The 23,587-nt window shown below is 45.4% G+C and overlaps 1 protein-coding gene across 1 annotated transcript in view; it reads right to left on the reverse strand.

Annotated features, from left to right (window-relative positions):
• Window positions 1–20,899, reverse strand: part of LOC310774744 (glutamate dehydrogenase, mitochondrial) — a 30,314-nt gene extending 9,415 nt beyond the window's left edge. Inside the window, exons 1-5 of the mRNA XM_083634875.1 lie at window positions 20,307–20,899; window positions 6,021–6,101; window positions 4,564–4,619; window positions 3,577–3,640; window positions 1,618–1,712 (exon numbers count right to left, since the gene is read on the reverse strand). Of these exons, the coding sequence (XP_083491001.1) occupies window positions 1,618–1,712; window positions 3,577–3,640; window positions 4,564–4,619; window positions 6,021–6,101; window positions 20,307–20,703 (693 nt within the window). The 5' untranslated portion in view covers window positions 20,704–20,899. The remainder of the gene's footprint in view (window positions 1–1,617; window positions 1,713–3,576; window positions 3,641–4,563; window positions 4,620–6,020; window positions 6,102–20,306) is intronic.
• Window positions 20,900–23,587: the final 2,688 nt, after the last annotated feature.

Raw genomic sequence — 23,587 nt, forward strand, 5'->3', positions numbered from 1 at the left:
AACAGAAGTGGATTTATAGTTAGAAAGAGTGCTAAAGAAGAGAGAATTCCGTTTTTTATTTTTTTATTTTAGTTACTCACAGTACTATTGACCAGTCCAACTCAAAAGATATTCAGCAGTTTCACTTTGAGCTCTTGTTCCGCCGCTGTCCATCAATGGTTATGACGAGTCTCGCTGGGTACAGTACGCCAAAGCGATATCCATTGACTCGATGATGCTGTTGTATGTTGCGCGTTTCTGTTGCACCAACGCGGAGAGGTCCTGCCGGACGAAAAAGCGCGTACCCTCCCAGGTGAGGGGCTTCTTCCCCGCAGCCTGGAGGATGAGTTGACGGTCGGGCCAGCGGAGTAGGCAGATGAAGATGGCCCTCGGTGGCAGGCCGGGGTCTGGACGTGGCCGAGGCGCCCGGTGTGCCCTGTCCACCTCTGGTGGTTTCTCGCCTTCCTTCAGGTCCAGGATGTAACACAGGATTTTGCCACGAAAGCGTCCATGTCACCAATCTCAGCTCCCTCTTTTACATTGATCAGGCAAATGTTATTTCTTTTACTCCTGCTGATTAAGTCATCAACCTGCGTGTGCAGGGTTTCGATTTTGCATTTTATCCATTTTCGGACTCACTGTGTTGTTTTTGTCCTCCAGTGCGCGGATGCGCTTTTCCGCATTATAAACTCTGTTCACGGTTGCCTTAGTTTCTTTAGTGAGTGAGTGGATGGACTTCTGCACGTTTTCAAACTTGTTTTCAAGCTGCTCAAAACCTCTGAGTGATGTCGGACTTAATCGATAGTGTTTCACGGAGTAAAAGTTTAGCCCAAGCGGTGTATCTCCAGCCTCCAGCAGGTGAGTCATTTCCTCATTCATGGCGTGATTGCTTAGTCTTTTTCTTTCTGCTTACCTGTGTTGTGTTATGTTATGTTATGTTATGTTGTTAAAAGAGGGCAAGAGAGGAAATTAAAACAGAAGTGGATTTATAGTTAGAAAGAGTGCTAAAAAAGAGAGATTTTTTTTTTTTTTTGGAAAAAATCCATAGATAAGACGCACCGTTATATAAGCCGCAGGGGGCAAAAAAGGCCAAAAAACGGGAAAAAAGCCGCGGCTTATAGTCCGGAATTTACGGTATATATATTTCTTTCATAATATATATATATATTTTTTTTTACTAGTTGGGCTGGTGAACTATGGGATATGTGCACCCTGTGGCCCAATCGCCCGTCACCTGACACTGACAGCAAGCAAGGTCTATGACACCTGCAATATACACTAATGTATATGCACAAACGGCACAAACACATGTGCACACTCACATACACAAGTCAATATTTTCGCAGCTTTGCTAAAATAAACAGGTTGCTCAAATAAACAGGTGACAGGTTTTGATAGGAGAATGATTAACTGATAGCACCCCAACACAAACACACACAGTCTGCCCTGATGACTAAGAGAGGAGAAATGACTGCAGGATCTGGAGGGAAGGGAATGAACCGAGGGCCGGGCAGAGGGAAACATCTGGTCATGGCCAAAGAATTCCTCCCTTGTCTTCCCATTTGACATTCAGAAAAAGGAAGGGGGGAAAAAAGACATCAGAGAGGCTGTCTTGAGTGTATATGCCTGAGAACTCACAGTGTGCGCAATGGTGTTGGCGTACGTGTCTGCGATCCAGGACATTTCCCTCTCTCCGGTGCTCATGTCCGGGGCCGGGACGTCGATGCCAGGCCCTGGTGAGGACAGCGGGGGGGGGGGGGGAGAAGTGGGAGAGAGAGGTGAAGGTTTATTATAGCCTGCCAGCCGCAGTGCAGGAATGCCAGCGCCTATGCATACTTTACATCGTGCACGGGACAGCAGCACAAATAAACACCGTCATTTCTTCTCTCTCTATATATATATATAGTAGCAAACAAGCTAGAGTCCAGAGCGTGTGAGATACTACTGCTGATCCTGAACGTTTGAATCAACATTATCGATGTGGACACTGGTGACAGAGGAGTGTGAATGCCAGACTCCGTGCCCTTGTGTCATACCTGTGCCCTGCAGGGCTGCCCATGTAAGGACAGGCTCCAAAAACACAAGGAGAGAGTGAGAGGGGTGGGGGAGGGGTGACGTGAGTCACATGGGAAGGGAGGAGCTGAAAAGGACAGCTGAATTTCTCAATAGGGGCAGTCTGACTCTGACCATGTTAGCGTTGCACACAAAACACACCCACAGACAAGGGCGGTGAAGTAGTGTGCAAGAGGGTGCTGTTGTTGTGCCTCAAGACATACATTGATTATGGAAGTCCCATGGATACAACCCCACCAATATACACAACTACTGGTGTCTATACACAGTTATGCACACAGCAAACAGTCATCTCTCTCTCTCTCTCTCTCTCTCTCTCTCTCTCTCTCTCTCTCTCTCTCTCTTATGTTTGAACACATTCCACTCTATAGGGGCTGTTCGCCTGCTGAACCAGTGTATGGACATCAACAAATAAGGGTGTGTGGCCTTGCACAACCTACTAGTTGAGTTGACATGTTATACAGAGTGCAGTGTAACAAATCACTAGCCTGGGTAAACCCAGCCTCCACGTGACCTCTATGTGCTATCAGTCACAGGCTATATGTGATGTCACGTTGAAGGCTGGGTTTACCCAGGCTAATAAATCACCGTTTCAATTTCAATATGTTATGTTATACATGTATATGTTTACCAATCAAATAAGGCAGCAGTAAACATATCATCCCCCATGAATGATGCAGTCCCCCTCTGGGCCAATCAGTGACAACTGCACTGAGAGTGGTAATTCTAGCGCCCCCCTTTGGTCCAATTAGTGTGATGTTGAAAATGCCAGAACACAGTGGGGAGATGCATCAACATCTGACCAATGTCCTAAGCGTCAGATTGAAGTTGAATTATCCCAAAATTATTCCCATCCTCATCCCCTCATCCCAAAATGTGTCATCTCCCTCCCTCTCCCTGTCCTTTACTCCCTCTCTCTCCCCCTTTCCTTTCCCTGGGTGGAAGTATTCCCACGACAGTGATTTTACTGAAGGAAAGGATGACAAGAACATTGGAACTAAACTATATGATCACTCACACAAAAGCCCATACTTTTTCCTGATTTCTGAAGGGAAGAGAAAATGCATACGCCACATTTGGGGAATGTAATGGAAAAGTAATGTACCAAGTAAAAATCCTGCTCCCAGTGAGTAATAGGTATTATTACTTGGCTTTGTTGAATACTCGATTCTGATTGGTCAGTCACTGCATTCTACGGTCTGTTATTTCTCTGCGGAAATCACTAAAGGATTCTGTAAATTTAACGGTTAATTTAGCTCATTTGCGACACCCCATGGCAAACAAAAACAAACATTACCGTAGCTTTCTTTAGTGAGTAGCGGTGTAATAAGCGGGATAATGTACAGTGAGCCAGTCAGTCATTATGGTGAAATAAACCCTGACGAGGTGATCAGGTGATCAAGACCTTAACGCCAAATGGCTCGCTGTACATTATCCCTTACATAACACGACATTTGAATTGGTTGAGTAATGAGCAAGATATATGTATTTTTTAATCTTATACACACAGAAAACCAAACTCACCGATGAAACCCTTCTTGGCCAGCTCAATTGTGAATCTCCTGGTGATCTTCTCCAGCTCATTATCCTAGGAAACAGAGAAAGTAGATGATAAAGAGAAAAATATATTGTCACCTGGGACCGCTGTAATAATAAGACGTGCACTAAAAGACATGTGGGAAAGAAGAGGCTATAGATGAAAGAGAAAGATTGAAGAATTTCTACCACATATAAAGCAACACTTTCCTTTTCAAGTGGGGCTGAATTATTTGTTTAGTTTACACGTTTCAAACAACTTGGAAAAACCGTAAAGTCAATTCTAGGCACAGAGGCAATAGCCAATGACCATTACATCTGTTCACCTCACAGTATAATTGATAATCTAACTACAACCCACATCTTGTAAGCCCATAAAAACGGTTGGTTATATAAAACAATTGACATGTAAAAACAAAAATAAAATGCTTACTCAGTCCATTAAATCACATACAGTACATCTGGTCATCTATTGGCACAGTTATTGCTCTAACCCTGACATCAAAAGTCATTCTGGAGAAATATATAAAGATGTAATTATCTGCTGGACTGCCAAATATAAATAGGCCTCACTCTCTCCATCTCCCTGCCCAACTCTGTCTCTTTTATTACCCTATCGCTCTTCACACTCTCTCAATCCATTTCTCTCCTTTTCAGAGAGCTGAAGAGTGGAGGGGAAAGAAAAATAATAAGACAAAATGAAAGATGAGATTCTGCAGCCATATCTAGTGAGATGAAATCATCCATTGTGTGTGTGTGTGTGTGTGTGTGTATGTGTGCGTGTGCGTGCATGCGTGTGTGTGTGTGTGCGTGCATGAGAGAAATTGATCAGACCAGGCTGTTACTTTCTCCCTTCACAGCCAGCCCATACTTTAACATGTGCGTGCATCTACACATAATGTGTGTGTGTGTGTGTGTGTGTGTGTGTGTGTGTGTGTGTGTGTGTGTGGTGGGGACTGACATGACAAGACTTACAGAGTAATTCTTGGGGTTGATCTTGACTCCGGCTTTGGCTCCCCCAAATGGCACATCTGGAGGGGAAGAATACAGCTTAAAAACCATGGGCTTAGCAATACGTACTAAGAACATGCATTAAACATGCGTGACACTGGCAAAACAATCCAATGTCCTGAAAAATACTTGAAAAATGTACAATGTATACAATTAAATAGATGGAGAAAGGGGGACAACCAATAGGAGGCTTTGTGGAGGGATAAAACCCTAAAGCTGCCTCCACGTGATAAGCGATCTTCTCTTCTCTCACTGCGAGGTAGAGCGGAGAAAGCTTCAGCGGTAAACAGGCCAAAGTTGAAACAATTTGAACTTTGAGCGCAGCGCAAGGTGGCAAATTCAAGCGGTGCGCAACGCCAAGTGTAGTGCTGCCGCGTAGTTGGGAGGCACCGCTCTCCCCCATAGGAAAACAACGAGGCACCGCTCTCCCCCATAGGAAAACAACGAGGCACCGCTCTCCCCCATAGGAAAACAACGAGGCACCGCTCTCCCCCATAGGAAAACAACGAGGCACCGATCTCCCCCATAGGAAAACAACGAGGCACCGCTCTCCCCCATAGGAAAACAACGAGACGAGGCACCGCTCTCCCCCATAGGAAAACAACGAGACACCGCTCTCCCCCAGAGGAAAACAACGAGGCACCGCTCTCCCCCATAGGAAAACAACGAGGCACCGCTCTCCCCCATAGGAAAACAACGAGACACCGCTCTCCCCCATAGGAAAACAACGAGGCACCGCTCTCCCCCATAGGAAAACAACGAGGCACCGCTCTCCCCCATAGGAAAACAACGAGACACCGCTCTCCCCCATAGGAAAACAACGAGGCACCGCTCTCCCCCAGAGGAAAACAACGAGGCACCGCTCTCCCCCATAGGAAAACAACGAGACACCGCTCTCCCCCATAGAAAACCAACGAGACACCGCTCTCCCCCATAGGAAAACAACGAGGCACCGCTCTCCCCCATAGGAAAACAACGAGGCACCGCTCTCCCCCATAGGAAAACAACGAGGCACCGCTCTCCCCCATAGGAAAACAACGAGGCACCGCTCTCCCCCATAGAAAACCAACGAGGCACCGCTCTCCCCCATAGGAAAACCAACGAGGCACCGCTCTCCCCCATAGGAAAACCAACGAGGCACCGCTCTCCCCCATAGGAAAACAACGAGGCACCGCTCTCCCCCATAGGAAAACAACGAGGCACCGCTCTCCCCCATAGAAAACCAACGAGGCACCGCTCTCCCCCATAGAAAACCAACGAGGCACCGCTCTCCCCCAGAGGAAAACCAACGAGACAGCGCTCTCCCCCATAGAAAAACAACGAGACGAGGCACCGCTCTCCCCCATAGAAAACAACGAGACAGCGGGTGCACAGCTGGTTTAGCGCGGATCATGTGTGGGGGGGCTTAAGACTGTACCTACCGACCACAGCACACTTGTAGGTCATCAGAGAGGCCAGGGCTTTCACCTCATCCACAGACACATCTGGACTGTAACGGATACCTGAAAGAAACAGACAAACAGAGGTCAGTTACATAGTGCCACTACCTGGAAACACATGATTAGTTAGGCCATAAGCTAAAAGGCATCCTCGTAAAGTGGCTGCTGGATGGATATTAAAAGAGAATTCTGTGTTGTTTTTTACAACAATCTTGCCCGGCGCGTTATAGCTTTGTGGGTCGATTTCAAAAATGCCCTTGCTGGGTGAGTTATGAACCATAAATAAAGCTAGAAATAAGGTCCAGGTAGGGTGTCATTTTTTTTTTCTTCTCCTTTAACATTTGTTGTCGTTTCAAATGCCAGAATGCAGGTTCAAGTGTATATTAGTTCTACAGGTAATTTAGGGCCTGCTATCAGTGGCCTGCAATCAGTGGCTGGACTGCAACAAAGAGAAACTACCCTGTAAATAAACGGTTTCCCCTAAAAGTGCAGCTCAACATTAGACAAAAGAAAATCAATAGAGTGCAGTGTTTAACTGCCATTTTTTACTAGTGTTCAAATTCTCAACTGTTAATTTGATTCACTGTATATAGTGCACTATAAAAAAAATACCCACAATGCAATGCAGTCGTGTTTACCAAAGGAGAAGAGTGAGGTAGTGTCCAAAACTCATTTGATCGTCCCCCATAAAGTTCACTAATCGCTATTTATGATTAACAACAGTATATTGGGAAAAGTGAGTGAGTGATTGAGTGAACCATTCCGAATATGGCTAAAGATTGTGGACCATCAGAGTGTGTGTTCTCCACAACCACAGAAGACCTTAGACCACACTAACAGGTCAGAGATCAATGCTTGCTTCTGGCAGTCACGGTCATAGTGATGAGTGGGTGGAGATGAGTGAGCCAATCCCAGCTCTCCAATCTGACCCTGATCTGATCCGGGGTCATTCCTTCCTGCTTTCTGGGGTGTATTGCTGTCACCATGGCAACATGTGTCCTGTGTGTGTGTGTGTGTGTGTGTGTGTGTGTTTGTGTGTTTGTGTGTCACTATCAAATATATCTCATCCAGAGTTAGCTTACACAGAGAAATCCAAGGGCATCCAGGCCAAAGAAGAGACTGCAGCTGCTTGTTTTAGCGGACAAAAGCACTCCAAACCACACCAAAGTGGTATACCAAAGTGTGTGTGTGTGTGTGTGTTTGTGTGTGTGTGCGCGCGTGTGTGTTTGCACGTGCGTGACCATGCATCGTTCGATTGCAATTCTATTATAAAGCTACTTAGGTCAGAGCCATAGAGTACCGCAGGGATGACTTACCCAGAAACAGCCGCCATGCTGGTTCGTTGGGGGAAAAGGCAATGGGATTTTTGTATGGGGATTTCGGTTAAATGCATGAAATAAGGTCTGTGGTTGGTTGACAAATGTTTATGAAACAGCAAAGTTTGATATCTCTCTCTCTCTCTCTCTCTGCTGAGTTCACTCAGGGGTACATAGATAGGAGAATCATGGGCTCGCTGAACAAAAAGATACCTCCCGCCTCCCATCCCCCATCCAATCATGCCCCACATTGCACACAGCACAAGGGGCAATACAAATGTGTAAACAACACATTCCTCTGAAATGAACTTGTGATTAAATAAACTGTGCCCACGCTGATACTCTGTGCCCACGCTGAAACGTTTGATTTCTGCACTAAGCTGAAGACGAAGGGTGATGGTGCTTTCTCCATTAGGGCCTCTTGGATCTGAAAAGACCGGGCACCATTTGTGTGTTTGTCTGTTTGAATTTGTGGACCGACATTTTTTGGTGGACCGACCGACCAACCGTGTAGTGAGACTTACTGTATAGAGCTGCTAATAATGTGTTTGTCATTTCTTCTTGGGGTGGGGGGGTAGGGGTGGTGGGTGGGGAAGGGGTAAGCTGGAGTAGTGTGGACGCAAGGCAAACCGTACCAAAGGCTACTACTTCGTCCCTCAGCGCATACAATTCAGCATTACCAGTGAACGGCTTTAAAAGCTACGCTGAATTGAAGCTGAGGGAGGTTTGCCTCAAAACGGGCAGCTTTTTACGGCATGGCCACTAATAACCGAGGCGTCTATGAGAGGGTATTATGTACGTACTTATGTATGCATGTATGTATGTATGTATGTATGTATGTATGTATGTATGCCCCCACGAAAGAAAGACAGTAGGTCGCCAATGATGTCATACAGTTCTGGGAAAAATCAATGATGATGTCGCATACAGTGATGAGGTCATAAATCACCAATGATGTCATACAGTTCTTCAGACGGCACGGCCTGGTGGCCAGGTCACTACTATAATGATGTCATATGTCACCACTGATGTCATAATGTAGGGGTGTATTATTCTACATTCACACTCGATCATTTGTGATTAGGGGTGCTCCGATCAGGATTTTTGGGGCCGATCACCAATCGCTGGAATCAGTATCTGCCGATAGCAATATCACTGATCACGGCGTCGATTGAAGCCTTCTTTTTATCATGTAGCATTATTTATTTGTTTATTTATATATATATATATATATATATATATATATATATATATATATATATATATATATTTTTTTTTTTACTATTCTTAAAGGGATACTTTTCGGGAGTTTAGCTCATTTGCCACATCCCCCACATAACCAAGATACACCATGCCTTACCGGCACTGTCCGCGCAGTTTACAGTGAGCTACAGTCGTGAAGTTAGTTAGTATCGCCATAGAATGGAGGCTAATGGTACAGCTGTTAAAATCTGCCAAAACACACATCTCACGGCACCAAAATACATTTTGTGCTTCGGGTACTCACCACACGATGAAATATTAATCCAAAATGCACATAATCTGTCTTTTTGGAAGGAAAAGAGGTAGCCGGCACTACTTTCCAAACATGGCCGCCGACCTCTTTTCCTAATCTCACGTGCATCTGATCGGCCCCCTTTGATCTGCGTTTTTGAGAACTCTGATCAAAGCCGATTGAGCCAATATCGGCCAATTGATATCGGCGCCCAATCGATCGGAGCATCCCTTTGTGATGTCAGCCGTGATGTCACGTGAGCAATAGACCCTTCTCACGGGGGCCATTTTGTGTCGAAAAGGCAGGGTAAACACAGGTGCAAGCAAAACACTAATGAGGGTTTCCAACTTCCATGATTGGAATTTGGAAACCCTCATTAGTGTTTTGCTTGCACCTGTGTTTATTCTGCCTTTTCGACACAAAATGGCCGCCCGTGAAAAGGGTCTATTGTGATGTCATTGGTGATGATGTCATCAGTGTTAACTTGTTACTCAAGCCATTTACTCGAGTGATTTAAAGAGAAAGTGGCGCAAATGCTTGATAGTCACATGACTCACGTAGGGGAGTATGTTCCAGGAACTATGTTTGATTGCATAAAATGAAGCTGATACTATTCAATTTGATTCTTTAAATGTCTTAAAGTACATCACACACGTTCCATTCTGCTGCAACTCTACAGCGCTGCTCAATCCAGAACCTTACTTCCGGGAACTATTGCGAGGTCAAAAACTGGTCCATTGGATGGATGTCACTCGACTCGAGCAGATGTCATCAGTGATGCCTAAACCCAACCCAATCAGAGGCAGAGTAGGGCGTGTCGTAGAAGAGGCATTGGATCCATGACGCATCTGTGACATCATCACTAATTATGTCATATCCTATGTTGTCATATTCTGACATCATCAGTGATGTCACAGACTGAATTGTGATGTCATCAGTGATCAGTGATGTCATAAATCCTTCCACGCTGAGGATACAAGGGATGATTGGTGCTCTGACAGGCCAGACATGTTGTTGAAGAACCTGTGTGAGTCTTTCTTACTGCAGAGCGATCAGAGAGCTTCAGCAGGATCTGAAATTCTCTGCAGTCTGCACTCAAAGAAGAAGAAGAAATTCAAGCTCTTGGTTGTGGTGTGTGTCTGTCTGGTTTTGGTGTGTGTGCCATTGTGTGTTGTCTATGTGCATTCAAAAACACACCAACATGTGCATTGAAAAACACATACCAACTGCTATGAGAACCCAGCTGACTCGGCACCACGTAGCGTTTTTCACCGCCCTGGGCCGTCGTGAGACCATCGTGAGACCGTTCTCCCAAGCGCAAACACTGATCTTTCGTGATGTCATCACCAACACCGGAGGAGGGTACGATCGTAGAACAGGCTTATTCCATGCACCGGTAAGAGGCACGTACTATTTTGGATTCACTGTGACCGGCAGCTACCTCACCAAAACCACCACTTTCACACCGGAGTGAAACTCATCAAGAACGCCGTGAAGATGATGTTTAACGCACAGGCCGTCGAGGCCGACACCAATAGGAGAAGGGAAGGCCAATACATCAGCACCTTCAGCAAGACCGTGGTGCTTGAGCTGCTGCAGGGAGACAAAGTGTACCTGAAGCTCCCCGCAGGGCAAACCATGAATGGCTACTATAATGGGGGATGTAAAGTGTCCACATTCCATGGATTCCTGCTTTTCCATCCTTTTTTTATTTAAAATCACACGACTACGGAATTCTGTAATCTGTAAAGGACCTCACAGGTTGTTGTGGGTACCGGGCACTCGCCCAGGGTATCTCAGGTCCTACGAATCTTCTCAACAAATTGCTCCTTCAAGCAGGATAGCGGCGCTTTCCCCGGACAAGGAGCATGACGATGGTCATCTGAACCACCTCTCCTAAGCAGACCTGCGTCTCTCCGAGGCCAAATTTGTTATACTGCAGGAGCGAATGAAGCAGTTGGAGCTTGAAGAGCTCCGCCATGAGATTGAGGTAGAGTCAAAGCAGATCTAGAATAGAGTAAACAGCTAGACGACCAAGCCCAACGGTGCCAACAAGAATCCCTCAAGGCGGTTACGCACTCGCACAGCGGCTGGATAGGGCTGTGCGATTTTGCCTAAAACTAAAATTGACGATTTTTTCTCTCAAAACTCGATTTTCGATTTCGATTTCGATTTCTTATACTATTATACTTCTCTAAACATTTGTTGCCCTGCAGAGCTCTTTTCCCCCCTTTTTTCCATAATTGACAATTTACGCTTTTACTCTGAAGGTAGAACAACTCAACTTCCTGTTTTAGCTTGCCGCTGCTATGCTTAACTTCCTGGCTGTTGCTTGCTAACTTGACACTGGTGGATTTGCGTGTTCCTCCGTGAGATAATTATATTAGTGTCTAAGCGACCACCCGTGCTCTGAGTTATATCTGTACTAGAATAACACAAAGTCACAACAGGAATGCGTGGAACTGCGATAGCAGTTAGGGGGAAATTCAGACACACAGGGACAGGCGAGTCAGCTGAGGCAGCCATGAATACAGCCAATCTATCAGTACTCGGTGGCCTCACGTGTTGTTTTGTTATTATGTGAACTGTAAAGGCAACGTTTCATCGTCCGGTGATAATGTCTGTGTTCGTGTGCGCGCGTGAGTGTGTTGTGGCAATCGTTATCTTGTAGGCTACAGCCCGCAGTGCAACAAGCTGCTTTTTGGTCGGAGGTGTTGAAATAAGTCCATTGTGCTGCTGTTTTTAGTAGCCAGTATCACAGCCTCTAGAGAGACTTTACAGTGGTGAGAATGGACAAGTAGCAGCATGCGTACATGAGAGAGAGCCGCCCCGCATAACGTACTTACCCTAGTTAAAGTGAAAATTAAATAAAATAAAATAAACGATTTTACGATTTTCATTTTTTTAACATCGTCCTAACTAATTAATTCGATTACGATTCAAAATCGATTAATCGCACAGCCCTACGGCTGGACAGACAACGGTGTTTGGCAAATTGAGAACATGACTTGTCAAGGTAGCAAGGCTCGTCTATGCTCTACCTGCAGGTAGCTTCGCCGGAGCCCTCCCGGTATTCCGAACAAACTCACAGACATCTCTCTGGTGGGGTATACACACCAGGCTGAGTTGCTTCAGCATACCCCCCAGCCTTCAGCTGGTCCTCGCCCAGCTGCTCCACAGGTAAGACAACAGGCCACCCCAGGCACGGTGGAGCTTCCTGTTGTACCCCTCCAGACGGTGTCAGCAGCAGTACCCGTGGCACAGCCAGCGCCATGGCCCCCGATTAGCCCAGCACCTGCCGTGGGGCTGGGCTCGACCCGGTCTCCTGGCAATGCGGTGGGGTTGACCCAAGGCCCTTGATAAGAGGGCAGGTCCGTATGTCTGTCTGTCCCCACGAAAGAAAGGAAGAAAGGAAGAAAGTGGCCAGATTGCCGATGATGTTATATTGTCCCCAGGAAAGAATAAAAGTGGCCAGGTCGCCGATGATGTCATAATTCTATGTCCCTGCAAAACAACGAAAGAAAGTGGCCAGGTGATGGCCGGTGATGTCATACAGTTCTATATCCCCACGAAAGAAAGAAAAAAAATCACACCCAGGTGATAAGTAAGCGGTGTAGAGCCTATCAGTGTCTGTCATAAATCATTGTTACACAAACATCCGCCATTGTTACAAGGCCACACCCCGCCCCCCCCTTCGGCAAATCGGACCACGCCTCCATCCTGCTCATACCCAGGTATCAACAAAAACTCAAAAAACAGCCCCCAGCATTCCGAACCGCCCACTGCTGGTCAGACCAATCAGATGACATCCTGAGGGATTGCTTTGGCCAAGTAGTATGGGAGGAGTTCAAGGCTGCAGGAGACCTGGGCGAATATGCAGAGACGGTGTCATGCTTCATAAAAAAATGCACAGAGGACGTAGTCCTAACAAAAAGAATCAAAATAATGCCAAATCAGAAGCCCTGGGTCAACAGTGATGTCCGGGCTGCCCTTCACGCCCGGACCACCGCTTTCAATTCTGGTTCACCAGAACAATACAAGCAGGCACAATATGTGGGGTGAGGCGCGCGGCCCAGCACGTAACAGGATGTGAGCTGCCAGAACTGCAAGATCTGTACAACCAGCGGTGCCTCAGGAGGTCCCTGAAGATCATCAAAGACACAAACCACCCCCACAACAGTCTGTTCTCCCTGCTACCCTCAGGGAGGAGATACAGGGTCCCAAGAGCACGCACAAATCACTTGAGGGACAGTTTCTTCTCGCAGGCCACGAGACTCCTTAACATATACAAATAGTGTAGTAGGTGTACTGTACCGCACTGCAGCTGCTACCATCATCATGTATGACTAATGTTCAACAGTATGTTTAATTAGGTATATGCTACTTGCACCTAACAGAATGTTATTATGTTTAATTATGTTTAAAGTATGTTCATGCCATTTGCACATATGTGCAGTGAATACGCCACTGTCTGTGGCGGGTCTACTGCTTTATTGCTTGTTGCCTCTTGTTTCTATTTATTTTATTTTTTATTTTTTGCACTATGTTGTAACAGAGTCTACAGCACAAGAATTTCACATGTGATACTTGTACTACGGAGTGACAATAAAAATCTTGAATCTCTTGAATCTTGATGGCATCACAATTGTGTGACATCACTGATGACATAGTATATGACAACACTGATGTCACAATGTCTATGACATCTCTGATAATGTCACAATGACTATGACATCATCAGTCACCACTGGCCCACTTGATGATCGATGATTGTGCGGAATGACGACATCAGTGGGCATGACATCATTAGTCGGGGGTGTTTGAATGCTCAGTTGATGGATGTTTGTTTAGTTATATGAAATCATCAGTCACCAATGGCCACCACTCGACAATAGGGGTGTCACAATATATCGTCCCACGAAATTTCGCGATAGTAAAACGTCACGATATGTATCGTTGAGATGAAATCTCATATCGTGAAAAAAAAAAAAAATTTTTTTTTTTTTTTTTTTTTTTTTTTCAAAAGTAGACAAAGAAACGTCTTTGTTTGTTGAAGTTCAATGTGTGGAAAGTAGTTCAGTTGAACAAGTCTCTGAAGAGACACATGAGAAGTTATACAGGAGATAAACCATTCAATTGAGTTTCTGGCAAAACTGTTTACTTGACAGGAAAAACTGAAGATGCATAAAAAATAGACTAAGAAAAGTCTTGTTGTTTGAGTTTGAAGAAAAACTGAAGATGCATAATGAGAATTTATACTGCTGAGAAACCTTTTAGTTCAAAGTAAATCTAAGTGACGGTGTAACTCATTCTATTTCAAGATAAGCCTTATCTCCAATCTCATGTTTTTTCTAGTTGTTATTGTAATAACAATTTCCCACAACAGCATGTTTTGTATTTGTGCATTTCAAATAAAATACTACTTTTCCAGTCATATATTGTCATTATTCAAGTTTAAAAAAATATTGTTAAAATCGTATCGTATCGTATCGTTATCGTGAACCCAGTATCGTGATACGTATCGTATCGTGAACTGAGTGTATCGTGACACCCCTACTCGACAATGATCATGAATCTGCCTCCGTCCTTCCACTCAATAATAATAATAATAATCATAATAATAATAATATATAATAATAATAATAATACTAAGAGAAGGCAGTGGAGAAGAGATTGGTCTTGGGGCGGGACTGGAAGATTGAGGGACTGAGTTTCTGATGTCTTGGGGAAGTCCAGAGTCTGGGAGCTGCCCGGGAGAAGGCTCTGTCCCCAAAACTGCGGAGGTTGGACTTGGGTGTGGAAAGGAGGTCAGCTGAGGTGGATCTGAGGGACCGGGACGGGAGTGTTGGTAGGGGGAGAGGAGGTCTGTGAGGTCGGGGGGGCAGTTGATGAAGGGCTTTTTGTAAGTGATGATTTGATGACCAGGATTTAGTTATAGGCAAGTAATAGTTATAGGCAGCAAGGTGCAGTTGTTGTAGGCTTTATGGGCCAGGCCTACTTATCTTATTCAATGGCAAGAAACGTACAGAAATTATTTCTGTCTGGAAGAAAAGTACTCTGCAACAGCATTTAGGCCACGTGACATTGACATTCCACTGACATCAATACTACTCAATTGCTTTCAGCCAGTTGGCAGCTTTAGGAGGGGTGACCCTCCCAGACTATGCAATGGTATTTGACACTGCCGCCCGCACACGTGATGTGCAAACACAGCCTAAATAAAGCACAACACAAAAAGTCATACAAGCACTGGACTCAGGATGAAACCATGACCAGTTCCCATTACAGGAAATAGGATACGACGTCATTGTCGAGTGTAATATACCAATTGTGTGGCTATGGGATGAAAAAGTTCTATGAAGGCTGGAACCCTTTCAAAACCCATCAGATAAACTGAAAAATGTATTTTCATCAAGCCACTGTTTCAGCATGTGTGCATGTGTTCATGTGTGTAGTGTGCCTGTGTGACTAAGCCGTCGTTCACACAGTGCTACGGCAGTTTCATTTCCGCATCCTTGTTAACAGGCGAGACCGTTCACACCAGCCGCACGCCACGCTGAAGCTACGCTGCGGCTGCAGTGATAGTTTCGGCTTCTGTTCTATTTTTCAAGCGTGCAGCGCGCTGCACCTGAGCTGCCAGGCATGAAGTCAATGCAAGTTGTGAGCGGGGGGAGGGCAGCTCCGACCTAGGTGCTGAGGAAAAGAGAGTGCTTCTGGTGTGACCGGTTTAGCGTGGGCACTCAGCTTCTGTTAAGCGCTGCTTCTGAATAGCGTCTGGTGTGAACCAAGGGTAATAAAGAAAAGCACATGATACAGGACACAGTTTTTACCCAACAACAGCGATATTGTCCCCATGGCTGTCTGACTGTCCCACAGATTTAATCTCACTTCTGCATGAAAGGAGAAGGATGTTGATGATTTTGCAGACTAAACAGAAGTTGAGGATCTTGCACTGTTTTACAGCGAGACCGAGTCAACTTTTCATGGGTGGGGGCAGTGCGGAGACGCGCACGCACACACTCACACTCCTATGTTAACACCTTAAGTGCCATAGCCGAAATAATTCGTCTTACATAATCCAACGCTTAAGTGCCAGAGCCGAGTTTACTCGTCTTACATAAACATTTTTTTTTTTTTGACGCTGGGACATCAATCAACAACTTTTACATCTTCGAGATCACTATTGGAGCAAGATAATGTGTATAATCTATTTTACCGACCCACTAAGTGTTGACAGTGCTCCCCCAGACGACCGAAATCAAAGAAAAAACTGCCGCGGGACCAAGCCGTTCAAGGAAATGCCGTGGCGATTTTACAGTAATCCATTCAAGACTTGTCTTGCCTGAGAGCGGCCGCGCACCGGCAGCAGCACACAGAGAGCGGAGAGCGATTTGCAAAATAGATCATAGGTGAAACACACTTTGAAACACCTCAGAAAGGCCATAATCAACATCTGCCCATCGCCCACGCATTCCCCGGCCCATCTTGACTCGCACAAGGAGCGTCCGCACGCAGGCAAGCAGGCAGGCAGGCACACAGGCAGGCAGCAGCAAAAGCGCTTCTGACACGCCCGCTGTACAGCCAGGAGGAAGGAGGAGAAGACACACGGAGGGAGGAGTTTGAATGAGAGGGGTGTTTCCTGTTGTTATGGAGGAAATTACTGTTCAAAACTATTGTTTAGAATGTCTGACGGTCTTACTGATGCCAAAAATGAATGGTTAAAGTGACTGTTTCACAAAAAGCCATTTATCTCTGAATAAATTTCCAGACGCTGAAACCATGCTGTACTCAACGGCTAATATCTACATAACTACTAACTCTGCAAACTAACTCTTTTAGACAGAGAAAGCACACATTCTATTAGTTATTTTTAGATGATTGGTGTTCATGAATTCTTAACAGAAAAGAATCCTCGGCTGTTGCTAAAATGAGCCAGAATCGTCAAAAACACCCCTGGCACAACTTACCTACAGGAATGAAAACATGGCTGGCATTCAATGTGTTAAGAAGCTCTGTCAGTAGAGAGCAGTGTGGGCCAGCCCAGCTGCAGCTGTTGCTCTGTGTGGTTCTAAAAAGGGCTGTACAAGCCCCACCAGCACACACAAGAACACAACAGCCTTTGCACTTTGTAATGTAGCCTGATGTGAGCAGGGCCAAGGGTCTATGCACTGTATCAATGATTAAACCCACTGGAAAATAATAGCTCTTTACCCATGCCCCCCTGTTATCGGTTTTACTATGAAGGGTGTATTAGGCCAGTTTATAGATGGTTGGTCATCACACGGCTCTAGCTTAAGGACCTCCCCTCCTCCCGGGGCCGATAGAATTAGCATCGGGGAGGATGTCAATTCATTTTGGGACAAATTTGGGAGGAGAGATTAAACCTCCTTGACAACACACACATGCACGCATGCACACGCGCACACACGCACACACACACACACACACACACACACACACACACACACACACACGTGTTACTAAGGCTGTGTTCACACAGCGTTTTTTGATGTGGAAAAAGTGCTGCCTGGAGCGCATTTTGTGAGGCGGAATAAATGGTAACGATAATGATAATGATAGAAAAACAATTTTTAATTCGGGAGGGACAACATTCATTTCGGGGTGGCCTTAGATTGAATTTTGGGACAGTTCCGGGACGATGGTGAAAAAAGTTAGTCAAGAGCCTTGGTTGGTCAATGGTCACACTGTAGTTACTTTATTGTTGTTGTTTTTTCTAGATATGGGATGTTGGGGCAATTTTGGTTCCGAGACCCAGGGTCACTTGCGGCCTAATGGAGGATCAATTCCAGTGGGTGCTGAGGTTTAAGAAAATATTTAAATAATTCTATGTAATTTTTCTATCATTGCAATTCTTATTTCAAAATTACAGTAGGTGGACAGAGCAATTAAGAGCACCGCAGGGATGATGTATTTTTGTAGACTTACCCAGAAATCACCGCCATTCTGGTTCGTAGGGGGAAAAGGCAATGGGATTTTTGTATGGGGAATCGGGGATTTCGGTTAAATGCATGAAATAAGGTCTGTGTGGTTAACACAAAAGCTTATGAAACAGTGAACTTTGTACTCAGCAGGACAAGCTTCACAAATGAGGAAGACTTTTATGACTTTTGAAGTGTTTTCTGAAAATCGTGCATGCATTTATGCTTAAAAAGTCATAAGTGGTCCTCGTTTGTGAAGATGATCTTGCTGAACACAAACTTCGCTGTTTCATAAACCTTTGTTAACCGCAGACCTTATTTCATGCATTTAACGTAAATCCCCATACAAAAATCCCATTGCCTTTTACACGTATGAACCGGACGTGCTACTTCCGGACTCATTCCTTGCGGTACTCTATTCCAGATGATGAATTTTCAATGTAGCTGTGCGGGAATTCTCCAGCTGTGGAGTGCCACTACATGTAGACTTCATGAATGAAATGAAAACTCACTATGCTTTGAGCAGCCTATCTTTGTAACCACCGGCCGGCCAGTCAGCTGTAGGCCTAGCTGATGCAGCATGGGAGAGAGGATGCAATGTGATATAGGCCGATCACTACATAGAGGACTGATATTGGCTTGCTGGGCAGGTATTTAGCCACAGATTGAGGTGATGCTCTGCCCAGGCTTATAATATGGATAGTGCGACTGAGACTCTGTTATCATTCATGTTATTGATATTACCAATATGCCTGCTGGGAGCGGTCTTTCACTGGTGAGTGGTGACTGACTGAACATTCCAGATGGTGGTGTTGTTGCCAATTCATAGAGAAAGCTGTAATATAGACCAATTTTATATTTTAATCCCACTCCTTTTGTTTGATAATGACTCACTGGACTATATATCAAACAATGTCTGCTCCTTTTTTCCAATTGATTGTGCATATACAATATAGTGCACACAAACACCATGCAGAAAGCATGAGCAGAAAAAATGCCTCCCCAGAATAGGCCTATATTAACTACATTAACTACATATTAACACATTAAGCACGTGCAATGGAAAGCTTTCACAGTATTCACACTGGGCCAGGGCCAATGTCCACTCCACACCGTTTAAACATGCCCTTTGACTGTGTGTGGCTGACTGAATAGCAAGTCTCTTTCTACAGAGAATACTTCTGGTTCCCCCTCCTCTCCTCAGTACCCTCCCCCACCTGTCACACTGCTGACGAATAGGAGTGCCTGGATGCAAAAACCACCCCCTCCCCTAGACCTCACCACTCCTGCCTGTCTATACATCATATCCTCCTCTTCACAAGTTACCCAGAGTGCACCGCTGCATTAGCCCATAATGAACCTTGAACTTTGAACCAAAGAGAAAATGTCACTGTCATATCATGCTCTGATCAAGGCAGACACCACTACACATAAAGCAGTTATTTCAACCTCATGAATACTTCTTATAAGTGGCCAATGGTCATATGAGAGAAGGCTATTACTGTATAAAAGCGAGAAAAAGCCAGCACACTAAATGTCCTTAGGTTTATTCCATCACCTGGGTGAAGCAACAACGGACATTTCAGCCAACAGGCCTTCTTCAGAGTTGTCAACGCTGAAGAAATGCTGAGGAAACCTGTGAAAGGACATTTAAAGTGTGCTGGCTTTTTCTCGCTTTTATACATTGTCTTCGCCTTACACCTGAGTTTTCATCGATTCTTTTAGTGTGCTTGCTACTGGTGAGGTTGGAGAAGACTATACTGACCTGCACTTTTTTTCTTGCCTAACCAGCCTGTATGCATGTATCACCTGACAAAACGGTGCAAAAGCAATAGGCCTAGAAGGGTCAACACAAGTTTTGTGTAGCCACGCACATGTAGCGAATAGAGATGTCAGGGCATAGGTGGGTTTCCATAAGCAATAGGCCTATGATCAAGGGGGGTCAACACAAGTTTTGTGTGACACATGTAGCAAATAGATGTCAGGGAATAGACTGCCTAATAATGAAATAACACCTGATGCCTCCATCACACACATTTGACAGTGTGCTAGACTGGTCCTGATCTGTTATAAAGGGCCAACAAGAGGGTGCATCCAGTTACCAGCCAGCAACCAAAGCAAACATAAAATGAAGGTTTGATGGATGTATTGTAGCCTATCCAGCTAGTCAACAACTGAGAGCCCAGTATGACAGGAGGCTGCTATCATTTGACAGCTAACTAGCCTGCAAGCTATACACACAGTACAGCCACAGGTGTGCAGGAAGGTCAATCTCGCTCACACACACTCTTTGAAAACACAGAAGCGAAAGGGACATTATAACGGCAGCAGTGGCCTCAGATGTAACATAATAGTGTCAGGGAAGCTGTGCGACACCCAGAACGACAGCTGTTGACCAGTGGCGACAGCCTGCTGTGTGTTTTGAGCGAGTAGCTACTGCTAACTAATGCTAAGTAATGTTAGCTTGCAAGAGCTAGCTGTCAAAGGAGCCAGTGGATGTGGCTCTGCTCCGTCTTACCGCCTTTGCAGGGCGTCCTGTGCTGGCTGTGCTGGGCGCGGTACGCCTCCACCACCTCCCACTCTCCGTTGTCCCTCTTGATGGGGAAGGAGACGCTCAGGACGTGGTTACATGGCTTGATGATGCGCAGGATGCCCCGCACACGCTTCCTCTTCTGCTCGGGGGTCTCCCTGGTCTTCAGGTCCTCCACCAGCTTGTCCTCCACGATGGCGGCGCCGCGGTCGAAGAAGCCCTCCACCATCCTGAAGAAGTTGGGGTCGTCAGGCTGGTCCGCTGCGTCCGCATAGCGGCGGACCCGCATCAGAGAGGAGGACACCGGGAGAGCCGAGTCCACACAGCCCGAGGCCAGGGCACTACCCGCAGAGCGGGCGAGCAGCTCCCCGAAATACCTGTACATGACTGAAGGGGGTAACTAAGCTAACCGTGTAACGAACGAATGCAAATGTAACTAAACAACAAAGACGATGGGATGACAACGGAAGAGCGACACAGCAGCTCCTCACTGTGTCCCGTCCTCTGGCTGACTAGGAAATGGCATACTGTGTCTGTTTGCTTTAAAGGCAGCACGAGAATTGAGCCGGTGGGCTCCTCTCCTCTGGATGCACGCACGCGGAGGAGGAGGACCCGGAGGCGCGCGCCCGCAGGAAGCCAGGGGAAGCAGTAGACAGCGCGCGCTCCCGAGTTTGCAGCAAATTTTTAATTCATTCTGGCTTAATGGACCCTTCTCACGGGGGCCATTTTGTGTCGAAAAGGCAGGGGAAACACAGGTGCAAGCAAAACACTAATGAGGGTTTCCAACTTCCATGATTGAAATTTGGAAACCCCCATTAGTGTGTTGCTTGCACCTGTGTTTATTCTGCCTTTTCGACACAAAATGGCCCCCGTGAGAAGGGTCTATAGACCAAATCAGCAGGATGTTTACATTTACTTCCGGGTACCCCTGGGTCCACACATTATAATGGCGGTGAACGGCACAAACTGACGTTTTGAAGACAAAAACAGACAAAGAAGACAAAAATGGTTCGTCCGTGTTGTGTTGTTGTTTAATATCATTCATAACAACACTTTCACTAACGTTAGTGGAGACCAGACTAGCTAATTTACCTGTTGGACCAGACTAGAGTAGACTTGAAGCTAAATTAAATTGACGTGGCGTCAGTATCTCTGTCTGTACCAGGCTCGCCGAGAAGAGCCTGGTGACGCGAGGTTACTCTGTAACGTTAACGACTGCAAAAAAACAGCGAGTTTGACAGACAAACAAACGCTATTAGCTAGCTAACACTACATAAAACAAACACAGAAGAAAGGCTAGATACGTCGGACAAGCATGTTTACCAACCGTTTAACCATTTAAATTGAAAGTAGTCGGCTGAAAACAACGAGAGGGTTTGACAGCATTTATTTGACAACACGCACATTTAAACCTGCCGCCTTCCCCAAGTGGTACCCGGAAGTAAATTTGTTTACATGGTGACGTCACGGTGATTTGGTCTATTGGGTTGTTTCATTAAGCTGACCATGACGATATTAGCCTACATTCAGACAGAAACGGGGTTCTAATCCCCATGTGGTGTTCAGATGGTTCAGGCTACATTCAAGCCAAAGAACCGTTATAATTACACATTATTTTACATCATACTTAGTTTGTATGCATACATACATACATACATACATACATACATACATACATAGTACATACATACATACATACATACATACATACATACATACATACATACATACATACATACATGCATGCATACATACATACATACATACATACATACATACATACATACAAACAAACAAACAAACAACCATAATACACTACAACATTAGATTTTGCACAATACTACAACATTATATCACTTTCTAATATCTCTGTTTTTCTGTTTTAGGCATACAGTAGGCTATACCCGTCATTGTCTTTGCCCATGTTCTTGTCACTGGCTTTCCCGGCACCTGCTGCACCCTGTGGTACAACAGGTGCTGTGGTGGTGGTGGGGGGGACAATGGCCTGCCCAAGTGTTCTTCACACACACATGCATGCATGCACGCACACGCGCACGCACACACACACACACACACACACACACACACACACACACACACACACACACACACACACACACACACACACACTTTTTTCTTAATTTTAAATATTTTTTCAAGGCACCCCCAGCCTTCCTTGTATGCAGTGCAGGGTAGAATAGGCTCTTATGTCTGTTTTTGTGTGTCTTGCTCTTCTTGCTCATTCATTATCATTCTGGTGGCTTGTTAATCAGTTAGACCTCGTTAGGCTCATTCTCTGTAGCCTAACAGTCCTTTGTGATAAAGGGCTATAAACAAGCTTGAACGTATCCTTTAACTGATAGCATTGAGAATAGGTGTGTACAGTGTACAGTAGATGAATGAGAGGCACTTTAGCAATGTTAACAATGCCAAATAGACTGTATTAATTTTGAAGGGACAGCTATGTGAGGCGCCCCCGTCTGGACATGCATTAGCCTTTGCACAGCAGTGGTGCAGTTCTGTACTTTGTCTCTGTAGTCTGTTGAATGGATCTCCACCATGCCTGCTGTCATCAGCATTGCAGATCACCGAAGTAAAGAATCCTCTACCACTGAATAGGTGGAATGGGTCACCCATGAAAAATCTGCTCTCTGGGTTTCAATGGACAGAGTTTTATTGTCTAAGAGATTGATTGAATGAATGAATGAATGAATGAATAAATGAATGAATGAATGAATGAATGAATGAATGAATAAATGAATGAATGAATTAATCAATTAATCAATTAATCAATTGATGAATGGATGGATGGATAGAAAATGATCTGGTCAAAACAAACTCTACTTGAAACAGCCACAGAGGAGTCAAGGAGTGTGTGTGTGTGTGTGTGTGTGTGTGTGTGTGTGTGTGTGTGTGTGTGTGTGTGTGTGTGTGTGTGTGTGTGTGTGTGCGTGTGTGCGTGCGTGCGTGCGTGCGTGCATGTGTGTGTGTGTGTGTGTATGGGGGTGGGGTGGGGGGGTTCCTGGAAAGACATGTCAGCGGTCAGAATGGGGATCTGCAAGCTGGAAGAGGGGGTGGTGGTGGTGGTGGTGGTGGCAGCACTCCGCATGCAAGGCAGCGTGGGGTAAAACCGATGTCATAGTTTACTGATCAGTCAATCATTGGAACATTTCACATTGTCTGAGCGACGTTTTCTCATGGAGTATGATCTCTCTGGTCCCGTAGCTGTAGTTATTAGATTACACAGTAAGTGACAGCTGGTGTAAGGT

Source organism: Poromitra crassiceps (genome assembly GCF_964638095.1).
Source record: "Poromitra crassiceps genome assembly, chromosome: 4".
Classification (NCBI taxonomy): Eukaryota; Metazoa; Chordata; class Actinopteri; order Beryciformes; family Melamphaidae; genus Poromitra; species Poromitra crassiceps.